This window comes from Pleuronectes platessa, chromosome 18, assembly GCF_947347685.1.
Source record: "Pleuronectes platessa chromosome 18, fPlePla1.1, whole genome shotgun sequence".
Lineage (NCBI taxonomy): Eukaryota > Metazoa > Chordata > Actinopteri > Pleuronectiformes > Pleuronectidae > Pleuronectes > Pleuronectes platessa.
In genome coordinates this window covers 18,789,727-18,812,771 of record NC_070643.1, presented here as the reverse complement: position 1 = coordinate 18,812,771, position 23,045 = coordinate 18,789,727, and the positions used below count along the sequence as shown (strand labels likewise).

Sequence of the window (23,045 nt, the reverse complement as noted above, 5' to 3'; positions counted from 1 at the left end):
AAACAAAGTTCTTTATCACATCACTTTTAACCATGCACATGCAGAGCGTTGTAAGAACTCAGCTGCAGTATATTGGATTTGAAAAATGTCATAGTCTAGCGTTGCTTCCCCTCATAAATCCAGTTATGTCCGCTCGTGGATCCGAGGGCACAGTTTACAAACCCGAGTGCACGAGACTGTGACTCCGACAGCGTGACCTGTAAACCCGTGCTGGCCCCAGGGCGTCTCCAGACCCCATGCATTTCAAATCTCAAGCTATGTTTGTGGCCTTAAGCCTTTATTTGAAAGGACAGACCTAAGTGTGAAAAACTAAACCTGGCGAGGGACTCAAGCCTCCGTACATCGAGTCCCCGCTTAACCAGTTTAGCTACTGGGCGCCCTCATGCCTCAGTACATTTGGTATAGTAACACCTGACCAGTACACAAACTATCAACCAATGAATGGTCAGTCTGTGGCCTTTCTGACCTCTTGGTAGAACCTATCTGCATTCATCAGCTCTTGTTAAACAGACGTCACTTCTTCATGCGGCTGCTCACATTCGTGTGTGCACGGCTCGAGTCCCTGCAGCAGAATGAAACCTCTGATATGTGGTGTTCACGATATGGGCCGGTGCTATCACTTCGAGCTAAGTGGAGCAACTCCAGATTGCTCCCATGCTGCGCCTTAGTGCTTTCGGGTTACTGGAGGCTTTTGAGATACAGAATATGAAACCTGTTTTTATATAATGTACTTAAATCTCTCTCTCTCTCTCTCTCTCTCTCTCTCTCGCTGCGTCTGTGCTGCTCTACATTTACTCAGCTCCAGCTTTTCTGTTAAGCTTCATATATTCTTTCACTTTATCTGTTCTACTCGGCTTGCCACAGATACATATAGAGGGTCGACACAACAACACAGTGTGGCAGGCAACCTGTGTCAATCTGCTGTGGACCAGATGTCCCCCCCCCCCCCCCCCCCCCCCCCCCCGCCCTCCTCAGCACCAGAGATGACTGGAAGGTGAAGCCCATTTCCCAGAGTCTAGAGTTTCACAGCTGACAAAGAATCTCGGCTTTCCCGTGCGTATCAGAGGCCGGTGGACGGGCGTAGAGCGGGGTGGGGGGTGGGGGGGGGGGGACGTAGAGCAGGGTGGAGGAGAAGGCGGGATTCAGTGGTGCTCACCACCAGCCCTGGGAAATCTGCGGGGCTCCTTCATGTGCAGAAAGCAGAAAGAAAGGCAGTTACGGTCCACGGGGCTGGATACCACAGCACTGAGGTATTCTCTAAATAGGGCCATGTTGAAGCCACATGAGCCCCACATTGTCCCCCCCCCCCCCCCCCCCCCTTGTTTTTATGAGTTCTGGCAGCGCTGAAGGAGAAATTTCACAGTGAGAAGGTTAGCATTAAGTTTACATTAAATCCGATCAGGGCCTCCCGAGAGCCGCTTGGCCGAATCAGACGGTCTTTAATTAGAGCGGCGGGTTATTTAGCGGTGAGGTAAACCAGCGGTAATGTCCTGCAGCACGTGAGGAAATCTTCATTCTCACATCCACACACACTGATCTGAAGCTGCAGTGAGGATGGTGCACTTCTCTTTTTTTTTACCTAATTGTGGCATTCTCCATTGTTTCCTGCATTAGCCTCCAAACACAACCGGACATGTGAGGCGAGAGCGAGATCGGTGGCCTGTCAGCATGCGGCTGTTTTTCTTGGAAGCCATGAAATTGTCTTTCTTCCTGTTGGGAAGCAATACTGTGAGGGAGGAAATCACAGCCGCTCCGTGTTGTGACTTACTGGTCTGTGGGAATGAGGCACAGAGGAGCATGTGGCGCTGGTTTCCAGAGCAGCACGTAATGATCGCCAGGGGTTGAGACTCGACCCATCCGCCAATCTCAAGCTCTTTTTGTTTTTCTTGTGTCAAAGTTTTTAAAAGTTGACTTTACCGGGCCAATGTCTGCACCAAACTTCTTTGTAGGAGACAAATAAACAATAATCCCAAATGGAAACTTCATGGTGATGTTAGAGGACATGTTCAGAGATCACCATAGTCATAAATAATCATTCTCTTGATAACATTAATGCAGATTTTGGAAAAAACTAATGATTCATTATGAATTAAAAAAAACACACATACGTTGAAAACTAAGGATATAATATATAATTAAGAACATACAAATGATCTTTTAACATAAATGCAGACACCATCTTATCTGTGAAAGGCCGATAACTCAGTTATGCTCTGAGAATATCATAATTTCTGTTTCTACCCTTTATTCTTTATTTCCGTCATGTCCATTTAGCAGCAGCACTCACACAGAAAGGTCTGTAGTCCTGCAGTGTTTGCTTTATCTTTGTGAGGACATGACATTGTGCTAATGCACCTGTAAAGACTGGTCTCATCCTTTTTAATAACAGCGTGCAGGACAGTGTGAGAGGAAAGGGTTTTCATCTGCGTTCTCATGTGAAGAGCCTGGACAGAGTGATGGGTTAGACAGAGATACTGCAGCCAAGAATACATATTCTGTGTATGCTTGAACTAACTCGAGGTAATTTGCAGTTGCAAAGACAATCACTGATGTATGGTATAAAACCACAGGTCACAGCTGCACACTACCTGCCCAGCACGAAGCAGTGGGAGACCCAAGTAACTGAGTAGCTGCTGAACACATTTAATTATGTAGCAGGTAAAGAGAGCCAGATGTTTTTCTGCAGGACTGCGCTGCCTGAGCCAGATGTAAAACTGTATTTAAAAAAACTATTATTGTTCTATATGGGTGTATGATTGAAAGGGCGAAAGTGTTTGGGAACATTTTGTTTTATTAATTTTGTCATTTTCATCACTTACTCTGATGTTAATCAAAACAATAATTAATCAATAGTCACCAATGTTTATGTCCACGCTCAACACGTCTATGGTTCCAGCTGCAGAACCATTAGTTTATTCATGAGGGCGTAAACTTTCAAAAACTGGACAAGAATATGTATTTCTCAAACGAGAGCAAATTGTGTTTTTGCTTGGGTCTATTTTCAAATGAGGATTAATACACATGTGGTTGTGCCAGTGGGTATTTAGCGCTGCAGGATTAGGCTGGCAATCTGTTTATTGCAATAAAAATAATATAGTGGTGCATTTAAACGTTTTTAGTGGAGAACAGAGCACACACCTCTGCCAAGGCCCAATAATCCCCCAGTGAAAGCACATGTATATCAGATAATATTTGGATCTGCACCAAAATTGAATGACTTCCTTCATGGCCCGGGTTCCATTTCCTGCATTCGTCTTTGACATAATCCTGCAAACAAACAGATATATAAATAACGGGACTCAGTGTGACCCATAGCTTTCACCGTACGTTGCCCATGATGCAGTGCGGTGCAGACAGTCTTTGAAAGCCCGGAGCTAGAGGCTGCCCCTGCTCCCCCTCACGAAGCCGCCTGAGCCCAGTGGAATGTGCTGTATGGCTTTCTATGTCAGACGGCCGTTTGTTTTGGAATCAGAGACGATATGAATCTGAGCTGAAAGCTCCCACATGCTCGGCTTGTGCTCAGGTTGTTGAGGGGGGCCTTTCACCTACCGAGGCAATGTGATCTAATCCGGAGGGAGGGGGGGAGGGGGGGTAAATGAACGGGGTCAGAGGGGGTGGGAGGAATTTTCCAGAGGATACTGTATGGGGTTGAGCTTAGTCAAATTAGTGTCACTCTTTTAAATCGCTTTTTAAACTTATTTTTGTGAAGCTCTCAGTGCTGTGTCGACTTGTATTATTTACATATTTAAAGAGAAATGACTGGAAATTCCATAAATTTGTGTTATATCCCCCAAATTGTTCAAGTTCCAACAAATTTCACACCTTTCACTGAGAACAGCAGGGCGACCAGACTTTCCCATTTCAAAGGCTCCCTGAGTTATGAAGCCTCTAACAGGTGAATCCTCTTCGGGGCCAAACTATCCCAGTGTTTATTTAGCTTCGGTGGCAAACGTCGTTTTTTTTTAAGTAAGTAAAAGTAACGTTATACGTGTTTAAAATACCAGGTGGCATTAAAACGTTCTCGGGACAAGCTGGTGTCGGAAATCACAGAAATCCCCCGTAGCTTTCAGACCGACTCCTTCCAGTTCGGCTTTTGCTGTCTACGCGGAACACGGCTAACGTAGCATTTACCGGCTCACTTTACTGATAGGTCAAGAATGCATGCAATAGGTCAATCAGATAGGTATCGCCCCCTGCTGGATCACAAGGCGTAAGACTGCGTGTTGCACTTCTAGAGATTTAATTCAAACTTTAACGTCCAAATTTGAACTTCCAAAAAGTGACCCAGCGCCAAATGACAACACAAGGTTGAGATTTTACGAGACTCTAGAGAGAAACTCAAAAGTTCCTACGATGAGGAAACTCGTAAAAAAGCAAACACTTGTTTTGAGCAGGAAGAAACCTCAGGTGCTTAAGAGAGGAGGCAAGGAGATGTGTGAGCCATAAAAGTCAACTCCAGACAACGGCTCTTATTTTATCTCAGTCGCACTCTTTTACACATTTCCTCTCTGTCTTTGCCCCCCCACCCTGTGTACACACACACACACACACACGAACGCACACGTACCACAACTCAGCTGGAGTAGCTCCAGACCTCAAGGGCTCGGGGAGAGTTTGATTTGTGTTGACTTCCGGCAGGAACTCCCCCTCTCCCCAGCCCGCAGCTCAAAGACTATCAATTAGTTCCTTATTATGATCCCTGGGAGGGCAATAAAAGTTAGAGTGGGTTCAAAGGAGCACAAAGGCAGAAACACACACACACACACACACACACACACCCACACACACCCACACACACACACACACACACACACACACACACACACACACCGGGTACAGACTAACTTTTCTTAGCCTGTAAGAGTTATGGTCTGACATCCTGACTCCTGTAGGTGGCTGTTTCTGCCTGTTCTTCCGATTTACATTTCCCAAACATAGCTCACCACACACACACACACACACACAGAGAGACTTTATTTTCCTCCCTGCAGTTTGTCTACTGATCAGCAGGTGTTGGACAAATTCAATGTTTGCCAGCTCTGCCTGTCTCTAATAACAAACACCATCTAGAATCCAGCTGTTTTTCATGCACCGACCACGGAGCCGTGTTGATGTCCGATGCTTCTTGGATTCACCGGATCCAGTTTGTCGGACGCCAAACCAAACACTCCCCCGACTCGACTTCTTCTGTCACTCCTCGCCTGCTGCTCATTACAGCTCCTACCACACCTCAGGGAGGCTATTGTTCATTTCCTCTGCTCCTCCCTGTCACAATAGAGTTGTAAAGCAGGAGGAAGTTTCTTTTTAAAATCACATTTGGAGGATTTATCCTCGGCATAGACCAAGATCTCCAGGATGATTAAAGACACATCTGGAAGTCTGGACCACGGCTCAAACCAAGGTTCATGTCTTTGGGCAAGGTTTACATTTAATCCAGTTAGTTTTGGTTTTATTAGGGAGAGGGATAATATAAATGGATTTTAGTACAACATGCCTACATCCTGTGTCTATACGTCCTATACTTGACATTAACTGGTTTGTAAATGGATGTGTTCTGGTTTTTCTGTTCGAATTTAATTAAATGCATGAAGCAGTTCATTCCATTATTGTTGTTGCAACTGCAGAACTCAACATTAGTCTTAATGCAAATGTCAAATGAACGTCTGCATTGTTCATTTCATTGGAGATGATCTCTTTCTATCGTTTAATGTTGTCTCAACTTGTCCCAGTTGGTCTGATCTCTCTAGGTTTGGTTTGGTCTAAACTGGGAAAAGGCTGAAAGTCCAGAGCAAACGAGGTATCACCCCCCCTCAGTGACACTTACTGGTTATATTATCTCCATCAATTTGATGATATTCCAGCTTTCTGAGAAAATGTCGTGCCTTTGTCGGTCTGTTATGGCAAATTGCTCTAAATTTCAAGTTTGCTCTAAATCACTATGGTTAGAAAGCCACTCAGGTGTGTGAAATCAGAGCTGTTGTGGTATCAAGACAAATCAAAATGTCACACATGCCTGGGAAATCAAGCCTTAACCTTTATCAGGAGTCTGAAATGAAATAGGTTCAAATTGCTAAATGCATAATCAGGTCTTCCAACACCTCTCAGCCTCCAACCTGCTCCTCTTCCCTTCTGTTTTCTGAGGGTCCTGTCTGTTGTGCAGTGATAAAGCCTGTGTCATGGAGGAGGCAGTGGGTGGGTGGGTGGGGGGGGGGACATCTGGTCCACAGCAGATTGACACAGGTTGCCTGCCACACTGTGTTGTTGTGTCGACCCTCTATATGGATCTGTGGCAAGCCGAGTAGAACAGATAAAGTGAAAGCCAGCAGGCCTTTCTGCCACCTTTTACTTTGTTAATTAGGGATTATCACATCCTCACACACACACACACACACACACACACACACACACACACACACACACACACACACACACAGTCCCCCTTCCCACTTTACATAGTTCTCTAGTTGCAGATATTTCTTTGGGTATAAGCTAATGGCTGCTGTAGCTTCATATTTAATGGACACTGATAAAAGTGGTGGCAATCTTCTCATGAATGTTGGCAAGAAAGTGGTCAGCATGTTCCCAGACCGCCATTACTCTTCTTTTATATATGTTATTGCAGTATGGAGATAGTTAGCTTAAGCTACTACAAAGATTCAGAGGGAATCGGACACAAATCATTCATAGAACTGGATTTTTACCACATGTACGTGATGCAGCCAGAAAGTGGTAAATAGACAATTTGTCCAAAATGTTGACCTGTGCGAATGTTTCCCTGAAAAACGAGTTAAATAATAACTTTATCATGGAAATCTTCTAAGTTGCTCCATTCGTGTACGTACTGTCTCACCAGTGTACCTTCACTAACTTAGGCAATGTGTAGCAAAAGAGTGAAAGTGTGTTGAATTAACTATACGAAAATAGGAGGAACGTTTGTGAGTGCAGTGGCTGATGAAAGTGCGTTCGCTGGAGACAATCCGATGAATTATAGAGAAGTTACGGTTGTAACGCACAAAGCCTTCAACCTGGTGGAGCGACTGTGCTTAGAAAGCAGCGACGGGTGTTGTGTTTTCCTCTGGTGTGTTTTTTTTGTGTGTTGTGTTTTCCTACGCTTCTTGCCGTTCTGAGGTAGACTTCAGGAACTGGAACCAGAGCTATCAGAGGACCGACAGCGGAGGATCTGAGCCGCTGTCTGTCTCCCCCCCCCCCCCCCCGTCCCCCCCCCCGTGCACTTGTTTTCCCGCTCTTCTCCTCCCTCTGAAGTCGGTGTTATGATGTGTTTCTGTGTATTCCTCTCACGCCTTTTTGAGATGTGAGAGCTGGATTCGGGGGGGTTTGTGTGTCTGTGTTGGCACATGTGCGTGTCCCATGGGTGCTTTCATGGATACGCAGATGTTTGTGTGTGTGTGTGTGTGTGTGTGTGTGTGTGTGTGTGTGTGTGTGTGTGTGTGTGTGTGTGTGTGTGTGTGTGTGTGTGTGTGTGTGTGTGTGTGTGTGTGTGTGTGTGTGTGTGTGTGTGTGTGTGTGTGTGTGTGTGTGTGTGTGTGTGTGTGTGTGTGTGTGTGTGTGTGTGCATTCCTTTGAGGAACACTTCTTTTTTCCCCCCCCTGGCCTTACTCGGAGATGAGCTAATATTTGTTGAGGTCGAAAGCGAGCGCAGTGTGTCAACAGTAGAAAGTCTGGGGCCCTGGGTCGGTTCAGATGACTCCATTTCCCTCCATATGAATCCCATCATCCCCTCCGTCCATCTCTTATAAAAAAAAGGAGAGAGCGACGCAGATACCCCCCCCCCCCCCCCACACACACACTCTCAGATAGTGTAAGCACATGCAGGCCTGGTGCTTTTCAAGCCCCGCTAGGCATGGACATGGTGATTCTGACAGGCTTTTAGCACAGCAGCCTCCCGGCTACAGGATTGTTTTCAGCAGCAGCTTCTCTCCCTCCCTCCCCTCATCCTCTCTACCCTTTTGTCAACCCTTCCCTCTCTTGTATCTCCTCTTCAATCCCTCCTTCTATGTCATCTGCAATTTGTTGTGCAGCTCCTCGCCTCTGCTTCAGATTTTCAGGTCAAGCTGACACACACAGACGGACGGAGAGCGCGAGAGCCGCACTTCCTGCCGGCTTATTAGTTCATTAGCAGGCAGAGATGCCAGTTGCTCCCCTCACGGCTAATAGAGGGCACACATCGCAAGCTGCTCGCTCATTACAGCCGCTCTGCTACCTTCCACTTGCTCTCTCCTCGTCTGTCCGTCTGCTCCTCTCACCGTCTGTAAACTTGGTCCGACTGGTTTGTATCTGCTTGTTAAAAAGTGCCTAAATGTGGCTGTCGCTGAAGGTGAGCAGACTCATGAACCCTCGAGTGAGCGACTGCTCTAGAAGGCCCAAAGCTCCACCGGTTGGAGTCTGGTAATAATGGTTAAAGGGAAAATTGAAAGTAGGGTTGACAAATCTGTCTTTACAGTTTGAATTTGAATGAATAGCAAAACGTTAAAGCAAATAGTTAAAGGTATATAAACTAGAAGTATGACCGGCTGGCTCCTCCCCTCCTCCATGTTAGTGGATTGGACATGGAGCAAACAAAAAAGTCAAAACAAAACAACATTTCATCGAATACTTCTTTCCTTAAAGAAGCTTTTTGTCATTTTCAGTAATTCTTATCATACCAATGTATGTTCAAGTGTTAAACTCTCTGATAAGTTTGGTTTTAATCAGTTATTTTATGCCATGGCTCCTTCCCCAAATCCCTACTTCAGACACCAGCTCCAAATTACGTCTTTGGCACAAGATGGCATAATTCATATTCTGGATATTATTTTTTTTTTAATAATATACACACAGTTATATCTTTATTTGCTTATGTGTAGTTTTTGTGTGCGATGAGGGCAGCACACATGTGGTTGATTTCTATATCGGTATGAACCTTGGCCCGCTTTCTTACTCGCTCGTCTGTGCACAAAGGCAAAGCTGCTTTGAGCATGTGTGTGTTTGTGTGCGTTTGTGTGTGTGTATTGTACTTCTTACTAAGTGTCACTCAGGGGCTTTGATGTTCGCCTCCCTCCTTCCTCTGCTTCTGTGCTTCTCTCTGACGCTCGGTCTTTTTTTAGTCTCCACTACGAGGTGTTCAGCTCGGAGAATGACACTCGTCACAGCAGCACCGGTGGGAAGTTGAGCCTCGTTTATGGAGAAAAGACTCAACGTGTTTCTTTGATGCTCATAGTTCCAAGAAAAACCTCAGCATTTATTATCGTAGATGTCATAGTGAAGATAAGCGAGCTTCTTCCACTCTGCAGCCTGTTTACTGGATTGTTGTTGATTTCTGTGCACAGATCATGTTTGGGTCACATGGGAGAATATAGAGTAAGATCAAAACTTGAGCATATGATACTGTGATCATAACATACTGTTGGTTATTATTACTCGTTATCATTCAAGCCTCATAGATGAGCCAGACCAGAAAATCTTAATCTCCAGTGCAAAATAATGATAGATAAACAAACAAAATAAAACCTTTATTTTAATCCGCTAGTTCTGCGTTTTTATAGGATTCATATCATATCGAGCAAACACAAGATCCCTGAATCACAAAATGTCCAATTGATATGTTAAGGAAGTCATACAAATATTGTTGGATTTGCACCCCTGTCCAGGTCTTGAGGTTTATCATCTTATGAAATATAACATTAACTTTCAAGTTTAATGAATGACCATATATACTGAGGGAAAGGGCGCAGTTGTATGTATCTAAGGAGGGATGAGTCAGTTATCTATTGCTTTATAATAAATGGGAATCTGAAGCGTTTTCTCCAGCGTGGGAAAACCTAACATCGATCGCCTTAAAGAAATAATGTTGCTAATTACATATTTCCAACTGGATCAAGTAATTAATGTTCCTCCCTTCATGAATCTCTTTAAACCAGAGCAGCCGTGCCTCAGGGAAGTAACCTGGTGGTGTTCGGTGTTCCCTCTGCTTTACTTGTCAGCGGATTGATGTCTGGTTCAGCTCAGAGACTGTGATAAGGGCAGAAAGCAGAGACTACCTGTAAATGTCACTGGATTGATAAAGAGAGCAGAGTTTATCGGGGCTGCTGTGTCTGTGCACACGTGTGAGTCTGTGTGTGTGTGTGTGTGTGTGTGTGTGTGCGCCAGCCATGGAGAAAGTCGAGCTTTATCAAGTTTATTGCCCGTGCGCACACACTGGCCAGTTTGTGGCTGGGACTCAGATAAAGTCGTTGAAGTTTATCAAGGTCAAACAGACCATTTCCTCCTCTCGGATCTGACTGGATTGGGTGGGAGTTGTGTGGCTCGTGCAGTCGGACCTCTCTAATCCAAGTGCTTTGTTTTAACTGTTGAAACAGGGAGATTACAGACGAGACTGTGCAACCTCCAGCTGCAAATAAACAGAGCCACTGAAACACTAGGTGCACCTTCTTTTATCTTGTTCCAAACTCGACAGCAAACAAGTGGACTCCCTTAGAATTCAGTATAATTGCATATATTTATCATATTTATATCGTAACATATCTGCTCCAGTAAACAATACAGATACGTCTTTGAAAGGTTATTTTCAGATTTTTATCGGCTGGGCTCTAAATTTAAATCATCCAACTCTGGGAGCTTGTGATTGGCTCTTTCTCTCTTTGCTGTCCAACAATGAAAAAGTGAAAAATCAAGAAAAGAATCCTTAAAATTCATTGATAATTTAAATAATCAGTCAGACACTATACTTTGAATACTAAGGGAATTTCAAGAAAAGAAAAATACAACTATAATTAGATCTGACTCCTGGAGCATCACATACGATTCATCCGTTAATATAATTAACAAGTCCGATGAGCGTGTTCTCATTGGAGCGATAATATCTTTGAACTCTGGATCAAAGGGCCCCAGTGGGAGTCAAAGCCACATTGTTATTACTCCATTGGCTTGCATGTCTGTGTGGTGTCATGGCATGTTCTCAATCGCTCCCGCTAATGTGTGCGTATGTGTAATCAATGAATCGATGAATGCCTGCATGCATTTGTATCACACGTCCACTGATGTGTGTGTGTTTGTGTGTGTCTGTGTGTGTGTGTGGCCTCTCTCTCATTAGTGGCCTTTGTCACCATTTGATCTGCAGCCTTGCCTCCTCTTTGCCCCATTGTGCTGGTATCATCACCGCATAAAGACCTGCGGACCACATGCACCGGTGCATCGGTGGCCTGGAGAGGGAGGGGGGGTGGTGTGGTGGGGGGGTCGTGTGTGGAGGAAAACAAGGCAGGAGAGGTTAAGATAAAGTTGCTTTGAACAAATTCTCCCTTTGATCAGGCGGCTCAGCGGTGAAAGGCCTTTAAGTCAGCGGCGGTCGCGAGAGCAGAGATGGAGAAACGTATTGTTCTGTTTCATCTCCCCTCTGTCTTCCCCTTCTCTCTCTCTCTCTCTTTCACACTGTTGTTCGCTGTGTCTACTCCCTGCTTCTTTGTTATGGAGAGTGCCAGGTCCCTTTCTTTCATGGCTCCACAAAAGCACACACACACACATATGCACACACACACAAACAATGACTCCAAAGCATTACTGAACACACTCGCATTAGAATACTGGCTGTAATTAGAAAAATGCCGAGGATGGAGCAGGGAGGCAACAGAAGCGTTTTCTCTCCGTCAGTCATTGAAGTCGCTTATCAAGATGGAACCTGAGGATCTGCTGCCACTAGAGAGATTGAATATATTTGGAATTTTGCAACTGTTTGTCAAACGAAACAAAAGAACAACAACCTGAAGATGCTATTTTAGGTTCTGTGAAATTGCGAAAGGGATTTTGTATCGGGGATTATTTTGGATTTATTTATTTATTTTGTTCAACTTTACTTTTATTGGGCCCAAAGGAAAAACTGCACATGATAAGGATGTCTGGAGGCCGATACCAATATAACAGCCTATGTTTATTTATTTAAAATAATTGTTGAAGATGTCATTGTCAAACCCTTATGACGAACAAATGTGCTTTAGGTTTGATAGTTTACAGTTTAACCATAAACTTTACTGTAAATAACTCTAAATATTAAGGAACCACACTTATGTAAAACTCGTATTAAGAAAATAAAGTCAAATCTACATTTTTTTACCTGAAATATCAGGACAAACAAACCAAGCACATCTTTTCTACAATGTTTATTCTGTAAAATAATGGATCTATAATGTCTATAAAAGGCTCATATCGGTCCATTTCATCATCCTTCATAAAAATGATTGGGGCTATAAGTTAAAACTACTTAAAAAAACGGATCATCTACAAACCAATTACCAGTTGTAATACTGTGGCTGTTTCTCGGCTCTACTGTACCTGCTGCTTCCAACTGGGGGGGGGGGGGGGGGGCAGCTTTCTCAAATTTTTTGCACCTAACAAAGAAAATAACTTATTTCCTGTCAAGCCAATTGATTATTTCCTCCGATCCGGCTTCACTCAGCCTCAGATTTATCAGCTCAACACGCACAGAGCAGTGGAAGCCTGGAAGTGTTGTAGCCAGCTTAATGGCTGCCACACAAACACACACACACACACACACTCACACTCTTTTGTACCTTTTTTCTAAAGCAGGACTATCAGTATAGAAGGGGCCGTACAGCCCACCACTGATTGGTGAATAGGAGTTGAATGGATGTTGCCATGGATGTGTTTATATCTATTCCAGTCACACACACACACTCATCCCCTTTAATACTCCTGTGTAGCATGTACACACACACTTGTATAACAGCAGTCATGTGTAGGTTTCCAGCATATTTCTAGTCCCTCAGTGTGAGAAGTCTTATTTCCGAGTTTAGTTGTTTAGTTGTTAGTCTCATTAGAATCTCACCGTGTGACGAGCGGCTTTCCAGACAAACAGGCCTTGTTAAACTCTTCAGCCAGTTACTCCATTAAGCTGGAACACAAACATTCCCACTGGTTGGGTGGGTTGTCTCGGTAACAAACGGTGGCGAGGGAGTGACGCAATGATGCGATCGCTTCATTTGATCATAAAACAGGGAAGTGAGCTACAGACGAGGAATCCCACTGATATTTGTGATCATCTGACTTTTCCCATCTGTTGACATTTGCGGTTTTGAGGGAAATCAACTGACACCTGCAAAAGTAGTGACATGACGTTTATGTCCGGTTTCATATCATGAAATAACCAAACAAAAACAAAAAAGTGAATACTTGAATAAACATTATGTGATAACAACTATCCTAAAATGACTGAAAAGGCTTCTTTGGTGTGTGTTTTGACTTTTTGGTTTGGTGTATGTCCCATCCACTAACATGGAGGAGGCTGGAATTGTGACCTATATAGCAGCCAGCCACCAGGGCGGCGGTCAAAACGCTTTGGCTTCACTTTTGGGGAGCTGTCGTGTCTAAAGTACATGGTTGTTTGAAAGGAGGCGGTTATATCTCCGCTGTGATCTGTTCACATTCTCGGCTAAGAGACAAACGCCCAGCTGAACATTTGTTTTTGCACTAATTCTCTCTTTATAGCTGCTGCAGCCAGTCGGACCGTCAGCTGGTTTGTCTGCACTTAGCGGCCCGTGAGATCTCGGGATGTTGAATTTAGCAAAGATTTGTGCTGCTCCAGTCGCACTAATGATCCGAGCTTTGAGTTGCTACCCGAGAGGTTTCGTGTAAGACATAACCAGTCACTGAAGTGCTGGTCTCAAGGCGGAGACGGTGTAATTAATAATTTAAAGGCCAGAATTAAACAGTCGCCACTTTCGGATTCATATTAAGCTGAAACTCTGAAAAGGAGAAATTGTTCTGTGTGGAGCTGGCGCAGAGAAAATGTCTCACATAGACTTGTGTGAGTGCGTGTGTGTGTGTGTAGAGATGTGTAATGGAGGTGACATGAGTCCTCACCAGTATTATCTTGTGGTTTTTTGCAGATAGCAGAAGCAGCCAAGTCGTCCTCTCAGGCTGATGACTTGTACCTGGATGACACAGGCTCAGGAGGTTATTACCCTGAAGATGATGACGACTTTAACTCAGGGTCTGGCTCAGGTAAGACACGTTTACACACACACACACACACACACACACACACACACACACACACACACACACACACACACACACACACACACACACACACACACACACACACACACACACACACACACACACACACACACACACACACACACACACACACACACACACACACACACACACACACACACACACACACACACACAAACACACACTTGAACGAACACAGGCAATTACCCTGAGGTGTGATGACATTCATTTTAAAGTCTGCCGCCGGTAAGTTTTATGAACCGAGAAGTTTTTCCTTCTGTCAACTGTAGAGTAAAGTTGTGCCAACACTCCCACCCCCTCTTCCTTATTAATTTCCCTGCTTCCTCTTCCTCTCCTCTTCATCTCTTTCTTTCATCGCCCCTCTCTCTTTCTCTCACTCGATTTGAATTGAGATTGCCTTGTCACCCCGGCCCGCCCGTGGGCAAGTGTGCAAATTTTCAGATGTCTTTTTTATTAGCTCCTCTGCTCTGCTTGCTCGAAGCACCTTTTTGTAAATCGCTCTTTCCTCGGTCACAAGTAGCTCGTCTCCTTCAGGGAGGTGCAGGGCTGCAGAGGGAGAAGGTCACGTCAGGTGAAAGGAGGACAGTGATCAATAGCACTTCCAATACTCTATATAACCCATAGCTCTGCTCGGCTGCATCTTTGAACTGTAAATCATGCTTTAAAATCTATAAAGTATGAAGTTAAGTGAGACAAAGTACTTGGATTCCATGGATATGAAATATTGATCACGTGCATGCCCGTATTTTACTTCTTTGCACATTCACACATTGCTGCTTTAACTTTTTTTACATGCCCTGAAGAAAATAACCATAAGAAGTCATACGTTACTTTAATTTTCAGAGTTTAGCCTCTCAGATCTTTTATCCCTCCGTCATTGAGCAACATTTTTTACCTGTCATCCTTTTTTTCTGTTTCTCCCAGGAGTGGGTGAAGAAGTGGTGAAGGAAACGGTGACTATCAGCTCGGTGTATTTCGAGCCCAACGCGGCACAGCCCACCCAGGACTCCACCAAAGAATTCACTCCCAGGGTGGACTCGGCTACGGTCAGGGAAAAGACACGCGACAGCACGCCCAGGAAGCCGTTCAGAACAGAGGTAAGAGGTTCTGTGATATCGACAGGACGGGAAAACAAGTATTGATTCTGTATCTCGGGCTGAGGGACTGGACACAAGAGAGCAAGAGAAGAAAGAAAGTTGTGACTTCTAGAGGTTGTTCAAACAAAATCTATAAGAGATAGAACATTCATTCTTCTTTTAACAGGAAGCTGAAGCCACCGTCCTTAATGACAATTCCAATACTTGTATCGTTTATGATTGTTGATTTACTTAAATGAGCCTTTAGCTTATGTTGCACAGAGTTTATCGATATGAAGCATTTTTAAGATACTCAAGGAAATCTTAATAAGCACGAAATATCAATGAGGCTGAACATTTCTACGTCAGAGTCCGAGGGGTTAACTAAAAGGATTTAAACAAAGGGTTCTTCACTTTGTGTTTGAAAGGTAGATTAGATGAGCGCCACACTCTCATTTATGTCAGATAAAAAATTGAAACTCTTGCTATTTGCTTCTTTACAAGCAGATATGTGATGATATTATGAATTTTATTGTCATTAATAATCATGGATGTACTTGTTACATATCCTCTTTATGTCTCGTGGTGCCTCCACCGAGTGTTTCCCCTGTTAGGAATAATCACGATGGCTCATTTCTAACAACCCGGACTCCACAGAGTGGCCCAGCACCCTCACAGTGTCTTTATCTGACCCAGTATACAGTCATCAAATCCCTTGTAATACCAGCAGCTGTGAGGTCGCTTTCAGGACAAAGATCAAGTGCGCACGTCAATTCTCAATCTTTTTTTTCCGCTCCATTGCAAAAAATATGCAGGATTACATCTCCCTGGGACATAATCACATATTCTGGAGCCGTCCTCGGATCTGGCTGCTGGGCCGGCTCCTGCTCTTACTGTACCGTACTGGAGACTGCATCTGTTTAGGATTAGTCGTCATGGTCTCAACCGCCCTAAGCCGAGCCTACCTGGCCGCGTTCCATTTATCCTCCTTACTACTACTCTCCTCTCAGGTCAACTGTACTGGTTCAGGTCCATGTTGGGCCTTTGCATCCTCTATTTTTTTTAAAGGAATACATCAGTAATTTGTGAAATAGAAAACAGAATGATAATTTCTGTGCAACTGGTTACTTGGCTTTTCTTAGCGTTAAGACTCAAAACAGCTTATATCTTGTTTGTTATGCAGTGATATCATAAAATGTGAGAGTCGTTATCATACCAGGGAGGGATTTAGGGATTAAGCTATAACACCAAAATTATCCAAGTCTTATGAACGCATATTGGAGGAGAGGATGTGAAAGTCTGATGTCAATAAAAGGTCACACTCAAAACTCTGTCTTCCTTCCATCTTCCCCCCCCCCCCCCACCTCTCCTTACGCAGGCACCAATGCCAGTTACAGAGGACATGCAGAAGATCACCAGTACGACCAGTGCCCCCGACTCACCCCTGCAGCCCGTTGAGGTTCACACTGAAAACCTCTTCCAGAGGACAGAGGTGTTGGCAGGTATGTAACAGACAATCAGTCCATGTTTTCTTTGGAGAACTCTGTCCACTCTACTCCGGAGTCTTCAAGCATCTATAATAATCCTGGGTTTTATTGAATCCTAAACCTTTAAAAACTGAGACATCTTGAAACAATGGCGCAGTGTTGTCGATGACGCAGGTTCTTATCAGTCATAACCTGATTTCAAGCGGTGGAGGCAAAATACTGTAAATCATTTAGGGACAGTTCCACCTACCATCTGTAGAGGAGACAAGCTACTTCCTGTTCACACATGCCCAGTGTACCTTATTGGTCACATGATGTGTGTTCTCAGGTGTATTATCACTGATATGCAGCGGAAATGCTCATGTATAACACAATTATACACCATTAACCGGACTCCACTTTCTGTTCCCACTGAAGTGTCTTTGTTTTAGTATTTCCCTCAGCTTCCCAGTTTGATTCTCCACCAATGATGCATTCAGGGAGTTCATCTTTATTTTGCAGTCTAATGTTTCTCAGATTCTAATATGTTAGAACACGTGAGCGTAATTCCGGGCCTGGAATTATGGGTAATATTTCTCCCTAAAGTCTCCCTCCCAATCCGCTTCTCAAAATAATTACTTTTTAATAAAACTCTGCCAGAGTCGCTCTTTGGGGCCGAGCAGAACTCAAAAACAATCGTGGGCGTTCGCTGCTTTGAATACACGACAAAAAGGAAAATGATTTGCCTCAGAAATCGCAGGGCTCTCTGAAGGCGTCTCTCTTCTCCCGGCGTGTCTGAGGCAAACAGTGATTGGCACCTCGCTCGAGCTCTATTGTGATCTCCATCTGGTGCTGAAGCAACATCAACCAGCACAGATCAGGACGGGGACGCGTCACAGCTCCCTCTGACTGATGGGCTCATCTCTTTTTTAGTTTTTTAGCATATTGTTCTTGGATTGTAATGGAGAAAATGTGATTGCCAATATAAAGTCCTCGGATTATGCCTCGTAAATGTAAATGAAGGTGTAATTTGGTCACCTCCGACCTTCCTCCACTTCTCCACCTCGTTCAGTTCACCCTTCCTTTTCGCTCGCAACCGTTAATCTTCATCTCCTGCGTGATTCCTATGAAAGATAATTACCCGTAATCCAATTTTCATTCACTCACCGTGCTGCTGCTGCTTGGTGGAGCTCAGCAGTTTGGGCGCGTGCCAGGATCTTTACCCAGGGGGCCGCGGGCTGGGGTGGGTCGGGGGGGGGGCAGCAGTCAACATGTGGAAACCCAAAGTGGAGCAGAGGGCAGATCGTAGCACCAGGAGAGACCTTAAACAGATTAGGAAGCTATAAAGAACCTCATACAGGCATAATTGGGAGGGAGAGTAAAATAAGCTCATGTGGCGAGTTAGGAGCATTAGTGAGGAGAGTCGGGGTCAAAGCTGGGAGGGGGAGGGGGGGGGATTTCTCAATAGAGCCTCTGTGGATTTAATTCAGATTTCCCCTTTATGTTAACCCACTGTTGGCCGATTGCTTCACAAAGTGTCCGTTACAGAAACTTAAAGCTCAAACGTTTCTGTCTCAGTCTCACAGGGTCGGATTTAGAAACCGTGCAGCAGATTAATTAGTATTATTTGTTACAGTTGAACTTGGGACAGTAAACTTGGGAGAGTGGAAATCCTCGAGTGACCTACAAGCTTAAAAACCAAGCTTAACCAAAACTTTTTTTGTTAGAGCCACTTCAGAATAGCTGATACAATCTGTACGAGTGGATCTGTGACTCAGAAGTCTGAGGTCCTGTAGACGTCCATGCGGAGCCGTTATAATCAGGGTTAGAATCTAAATTACAAGACGTCTGCAGCACTTTAACACCAAAGGAAGGCAGAGGACAGATACCACATTGTTAAGTGATGAAATTATAGTTTTTAAAACCAATGAGGACTTCAAAATATCTATTGTAGTCAATATTTGAGTCTAGCCCTAACCCATTTTGTCGGTATCGGCCTGTTCAGCTGCAGGATCCAGTTCTACTTGGTTTGTTTGCCTCTCTCTGGATTTCACCTCAGAGATGGAGCCAGCACTTCCACTCTCCTCCTCTTCAGTCCCAGTCGGCCTCAGCTGATTGGAACACAGACCGTGTCGAATCAGCCCCACTTGGGGCAACACAGCTCTGTGTACCAATCAAGGACTGGAGCATTAATATCCTCTTAATGGAACGCTAGCTTTCAACCTCACCAGCACATTAGAGGAGGTGAAGTGAACCACAGAAAACAACCGACTCTGTTGATTGAGATTGACATTTCAGTAACAGCACTGGTTTCCACAGTCGCCTCTTGGTTACACTACATTTAATCCCTAAATTCTGATGATGTGCTGTTGCAGTGCATTAGTCGTCCAATTTATTCCAACAATAGCAGGAACTGTGGGTCACGGCCTTGCTGGAAAGTTTCGGCACAAAAGAGGGAGAGCACGTAATGTCTGTAAATAATGATAAGTGTTTAAAGGAGACATTAGGCTCATACTTAATTTCAATTCGGGTTATTATTTGAAAAGGTTGCAGGCTCTTATGTTCAGGAAACACGACTCATATCTCATTCTGTCCATTGCTGCAGCTCCTCTCCTCAGCCTCTGTCTGAAACACGTGGTTTTAACTCCTGTCGAGAAAACTACATGACACATGAGAGGAAATAAAAGAGAAAAAGCATCAATGCAATAGGAGTAAAGAGGTGCAAAGGACTAGGAATCTTCCATAATGTTCTCCTTGTCCTCAAAGTGCAGGATGTCCAAATTATAAGGCTGCAGAAGCAGGGCCGACTGCACCAGCCTCTTATTTGGATTCTACTTATACTACAATTAGCTTCTCGGAGGCCAGATCTACCTGAAAGTGCTGCAAAGCCCAGCTCACTGCCAGAGCTTCTTCCAGCACCCCCGTGTCTTGGTGATAGAAGCTTGTAGGAGTGGAATTGTTTTTTGGAAGCGAAGATAGCGGGACGTTGTTTGTCAGCGTGAAAGAGAAGTGCACCTGCTCCACTGTGGAGGCTGATCCAACAGAACTGGAGCAGAACACAACAAGGCTTTAATGTCATCAAAAGATTCAGCTCCACGCCCAACAATTTCCTAAAATAAAGGGAACACATGGATGAAAAAGAAGACAAGGGGGGGGGGGCCCACCCAAAGAGAGATAGAAGAGCCGCCTCGTGTTAAACCATAAAGAGGCAGCTCTCTGTTTTCAAGCAGCCTGCAATTTAAGGTGTCACTCTCTAGGAGGACCCACAGTAGATTTCACCTCCTGAGGCTTTGACAGCTAACTTCCCCTTTTTGTCTCTCCCTCTCTCTCTCCCCCTCTCTCTCTCTCTCTCTCTCAGCTGTTATTGCAGGCGGTGTGATTGGCTTCCTGTTCGCCATCTTCCTCATCCTCCTGCTCGTCTACCGCATGAGGAAGAAGGACGAGGGCAGCTACGACCTGGGCGAGAGGAAACCCTCCGGCGCAGCCTATCAGAAGGCCCCGACCAAGGAGTTTTATGCATAAGGTCCCGCCCCCCTACCTCCCACCTCCCACCACCACATTGACAAATCTCAAGTGACTGTTGGAAAAAAAAGAAAAGAAAAACGCAGTCCCCAACAACAACAACAACAACAACAACAAAAATCTCTTCACACACAGCAAGAAACGACAAAAAACAATTGTTTTCAAAGTTGATTATGGAAAAATAGCTTAAAGGAAAAGCTTTTGCATAGAGTATCGTAGGTGAGACCTTTTCTTTCTTCTTTTAAAAAAAAAAAATGAAAACCAAGCATTTTCTCATTTTATGGCAAATCTCAGTGTATTTAAACATTTTGTGTATTATTTGAAAAAGGCTGGAAAAAAATAAAATAAAAAACAGGATTTTAGTCGCTGACTACTTTTAACTGTAGCGGTGTGTTATTTGTAAAGAAAAACAATTTAAAAGTGGAGATAATTGAAAGATAATTATCCTGTATCAATCCTACGTTCAATTTTTGTTTTCATTTTTCTTTTGTCCTAGCATGTCTGATGTTAATCTCTAAAGGTGTACTACATTAATTTATCTTTTCTCTGATGTTTAAAAAAAAAAAAATTGCCTTTGTAGTTTTTGATGAAGCTTTTTGATCTTCATATTAACGCTGTTAATGGTCAATGTAAATGTTTCTCCCCTTCAGGTTACAGTGTTTATTATTTGCTCTCACATCCGTTTTTTTTTTGTTTTTGTTTTTGTTTTTTTAGTCAAACGTGAGCGTTTCATTTTGTCTTGTTGATTTTGTTCGTCTCTTCTCGGTGTAGCCTTTCTTTTTTTTCTCGACAGCGTTTTTATTTTCATAACCAGGAATCGGTCTTTACAAAAAAAAGAAAGGAAAAAATAATAGTGTGTCAGGGCTCGATGAATAATCACAAACCTTGTTTCTCTTCTTTTCTATTTAAATGCATTCTCTCTCTGTTTCTCTCTCTCTTTCTCTCTGACATTGCACATTCACTGCTTTTGCTTCGAGCAGCTTTGTGTGTGTCAAGCGTTTTTTCGGGGGTGACGTTTTCTTCTCCGTGGCTTGTGGTGTTTTTCCGGCCCATAGCCACCTACGTCCTCAGCGTGTCCCTTCAGTTTACTGACTGCACCAGAACTCTGCTACCCCCCCCCCCCTCCCTCCCTCCCTCCCTCCCTCCCTCTCTCTCTCTTTCCCTCTGTTTACCCTCCCTCACTCCCACCTTCTTTTTAATCAGACTTTAGAAGGGCCCAGCTCCCACCCTCCTCCATTACCAATCTCTTTTTCTCATTCCTTAACCTCCCCCCCCCCCCCCCCCCCCCATGCATCTTCCATCCTCCTCCCCAACCCCCATGTCTGTTCTCCTTTCTTGTCACAGGACCTAAGGTACTGAACTACTCTGAAAAAACCCAAAGACTCACAGTATTTCCACCGACACCTTCTCCCCTCCACCGTGGCCACATCATTTTGTTTCCCCACTCTCTCTTTTTTTTTTTTCATCACCCCTTCATGGTTTTCTTTCCTCCTTCTCTCTTTATTAGAGATCTGACCTTTGAGTCCAATCGCTTATTAGTATATGAAAAGATATATAAATATATATAAATGTATATTCACAAATGTTTTAAACCTTCAAAGTGCCTACCATTTGGAAATGTACTTGCTCGGGGTGAGCACGTGGCGGGTGTGTACACAAAGGAGGGGTGCAAACGACTTGACTGGCATTCTGTGAGCATGGATGACTGTAATGGTAACTTTTTTTTTAGTCTTACAAAAGCTGACAGTATTGTACCTATAAATTGAAACAACACTACTGAATAAACATTGTGGCCTAATACCAGCGGCTTGTTCCATCTTGTTTTCATTCTTCTTGCCGACGTCAGGTTTCCAGGTGAGAATGCATCACTAACAGATTACACAGTGGATTAAATCATGTATTAAGCAAACTCAGCAGTTTTCACTGTCTCACAACATTTTAAATTGTACTAATTTGTATAAATTGAAGCCAGAATATCTCCATCACCCCCTGGTGGCTGGCTGCAGTCTATCTCGTAAACCTTGCCTTCTCCATGTTAGCAGATGGGACATGAACCAAATCAAAATACACCTCACTACCTTGACTCTATCCCATAATAGTATACTTTGCAATGGATAGTTAAAATCTTTGTGTTTAGACCCGGTTCCAAAGTTAAACAACATAAGTTAGCTCATTAGCGGTGATTAGCAAACAGCTAGTGTTAGCAGTCCAATACTCAACTGTTTGATACTGTTGCGTTATAAACCAGTGGAATGTTAACACTTTGCCAGTTTCCCAATGTCTGTGCGCCTTGTCACCATCATGACGACATGACGCTTGTTTACTAAAAATACTGAATTATTCCTTTAAATACAGAAAAACTACTAGTGCAATCAATTAATGTGTCGCTCATGCTGTTGTGTTGAGGCACTTAGTTTAATTATTTCCTTTTTTTTTTTTTAAATACCTTTGAGCAAAGACTCGTGGGATGTGTTACTGAGTGTTTTTGTCTTTAAAGTTAAAAGCAGATGCTTTGCATTTAACGGCTCATTAAACAGGGCGACTTTAAAAAAGAACGTCTCCTACAACCTGTTCATTTGGCTAATTATTTAAAGGTAAGCTTTTCATACCATGGTTCCCCCTGAAGCCCAAATTACCCTACAGCAAATCTGTGCTCGAAAAAAGAGGGGTATATTTGTGTCTATAAATAGAACACAGTCCATTTCAAATGTAGGACGGGCTCTAATACTCAACATCACATTCGCTGTCTTAACGTTACTTAAAGTCTGAGGAGATTATCGATGTGCAGATGCATAATCTCTACGTGTTTCATTATATCATCATTTTAGTGAAATAATCTCAGCGTGTTCCAGCGGGAGATTAGAGTGACGGTCGGGATTCATCTCACACACTCAGGACTGCAGATGTTGTGAGGATGAGATGAAACTCTGAG

The 23,045-nt window shown here is 43.8% G+C and overlaps 1 protein-coding gene across 1 annotated transcript in view; it reads left to right on the top strand.

Annotated features, from left to right (window-relative positions):
* The window catches only part of sdc2 (syndecan 2), a 44,011-nt gene extending 22,095 nt beyond the window's left edge, over nt 1-21,916 (top strand). The window contains exons 2-5 of the mRNA XM_053446102.1: nt 13,896-14,010; nt 14,974-15,146; nt 16,504-16,627; nt 19,950-21,916. Coding sequence (XP_053302077.1) covers nt 13,896-14,010; nt 14,974-15,146; nt 16,504-16,627; nt 19,950-20,113 — 576 coding nt within the window. The 3' untranslated portion in view covers nt 20,114-21,916. The remainder of the gene's footprint in view (nt 1-13,895; nt 14,011-14,973; nt 15,147-16,503; nt 16,628-19,949) is intronic.
* The last annotated feature ends 1,129 nt before the right edge of the window (nt 21,917-23,045 follow it).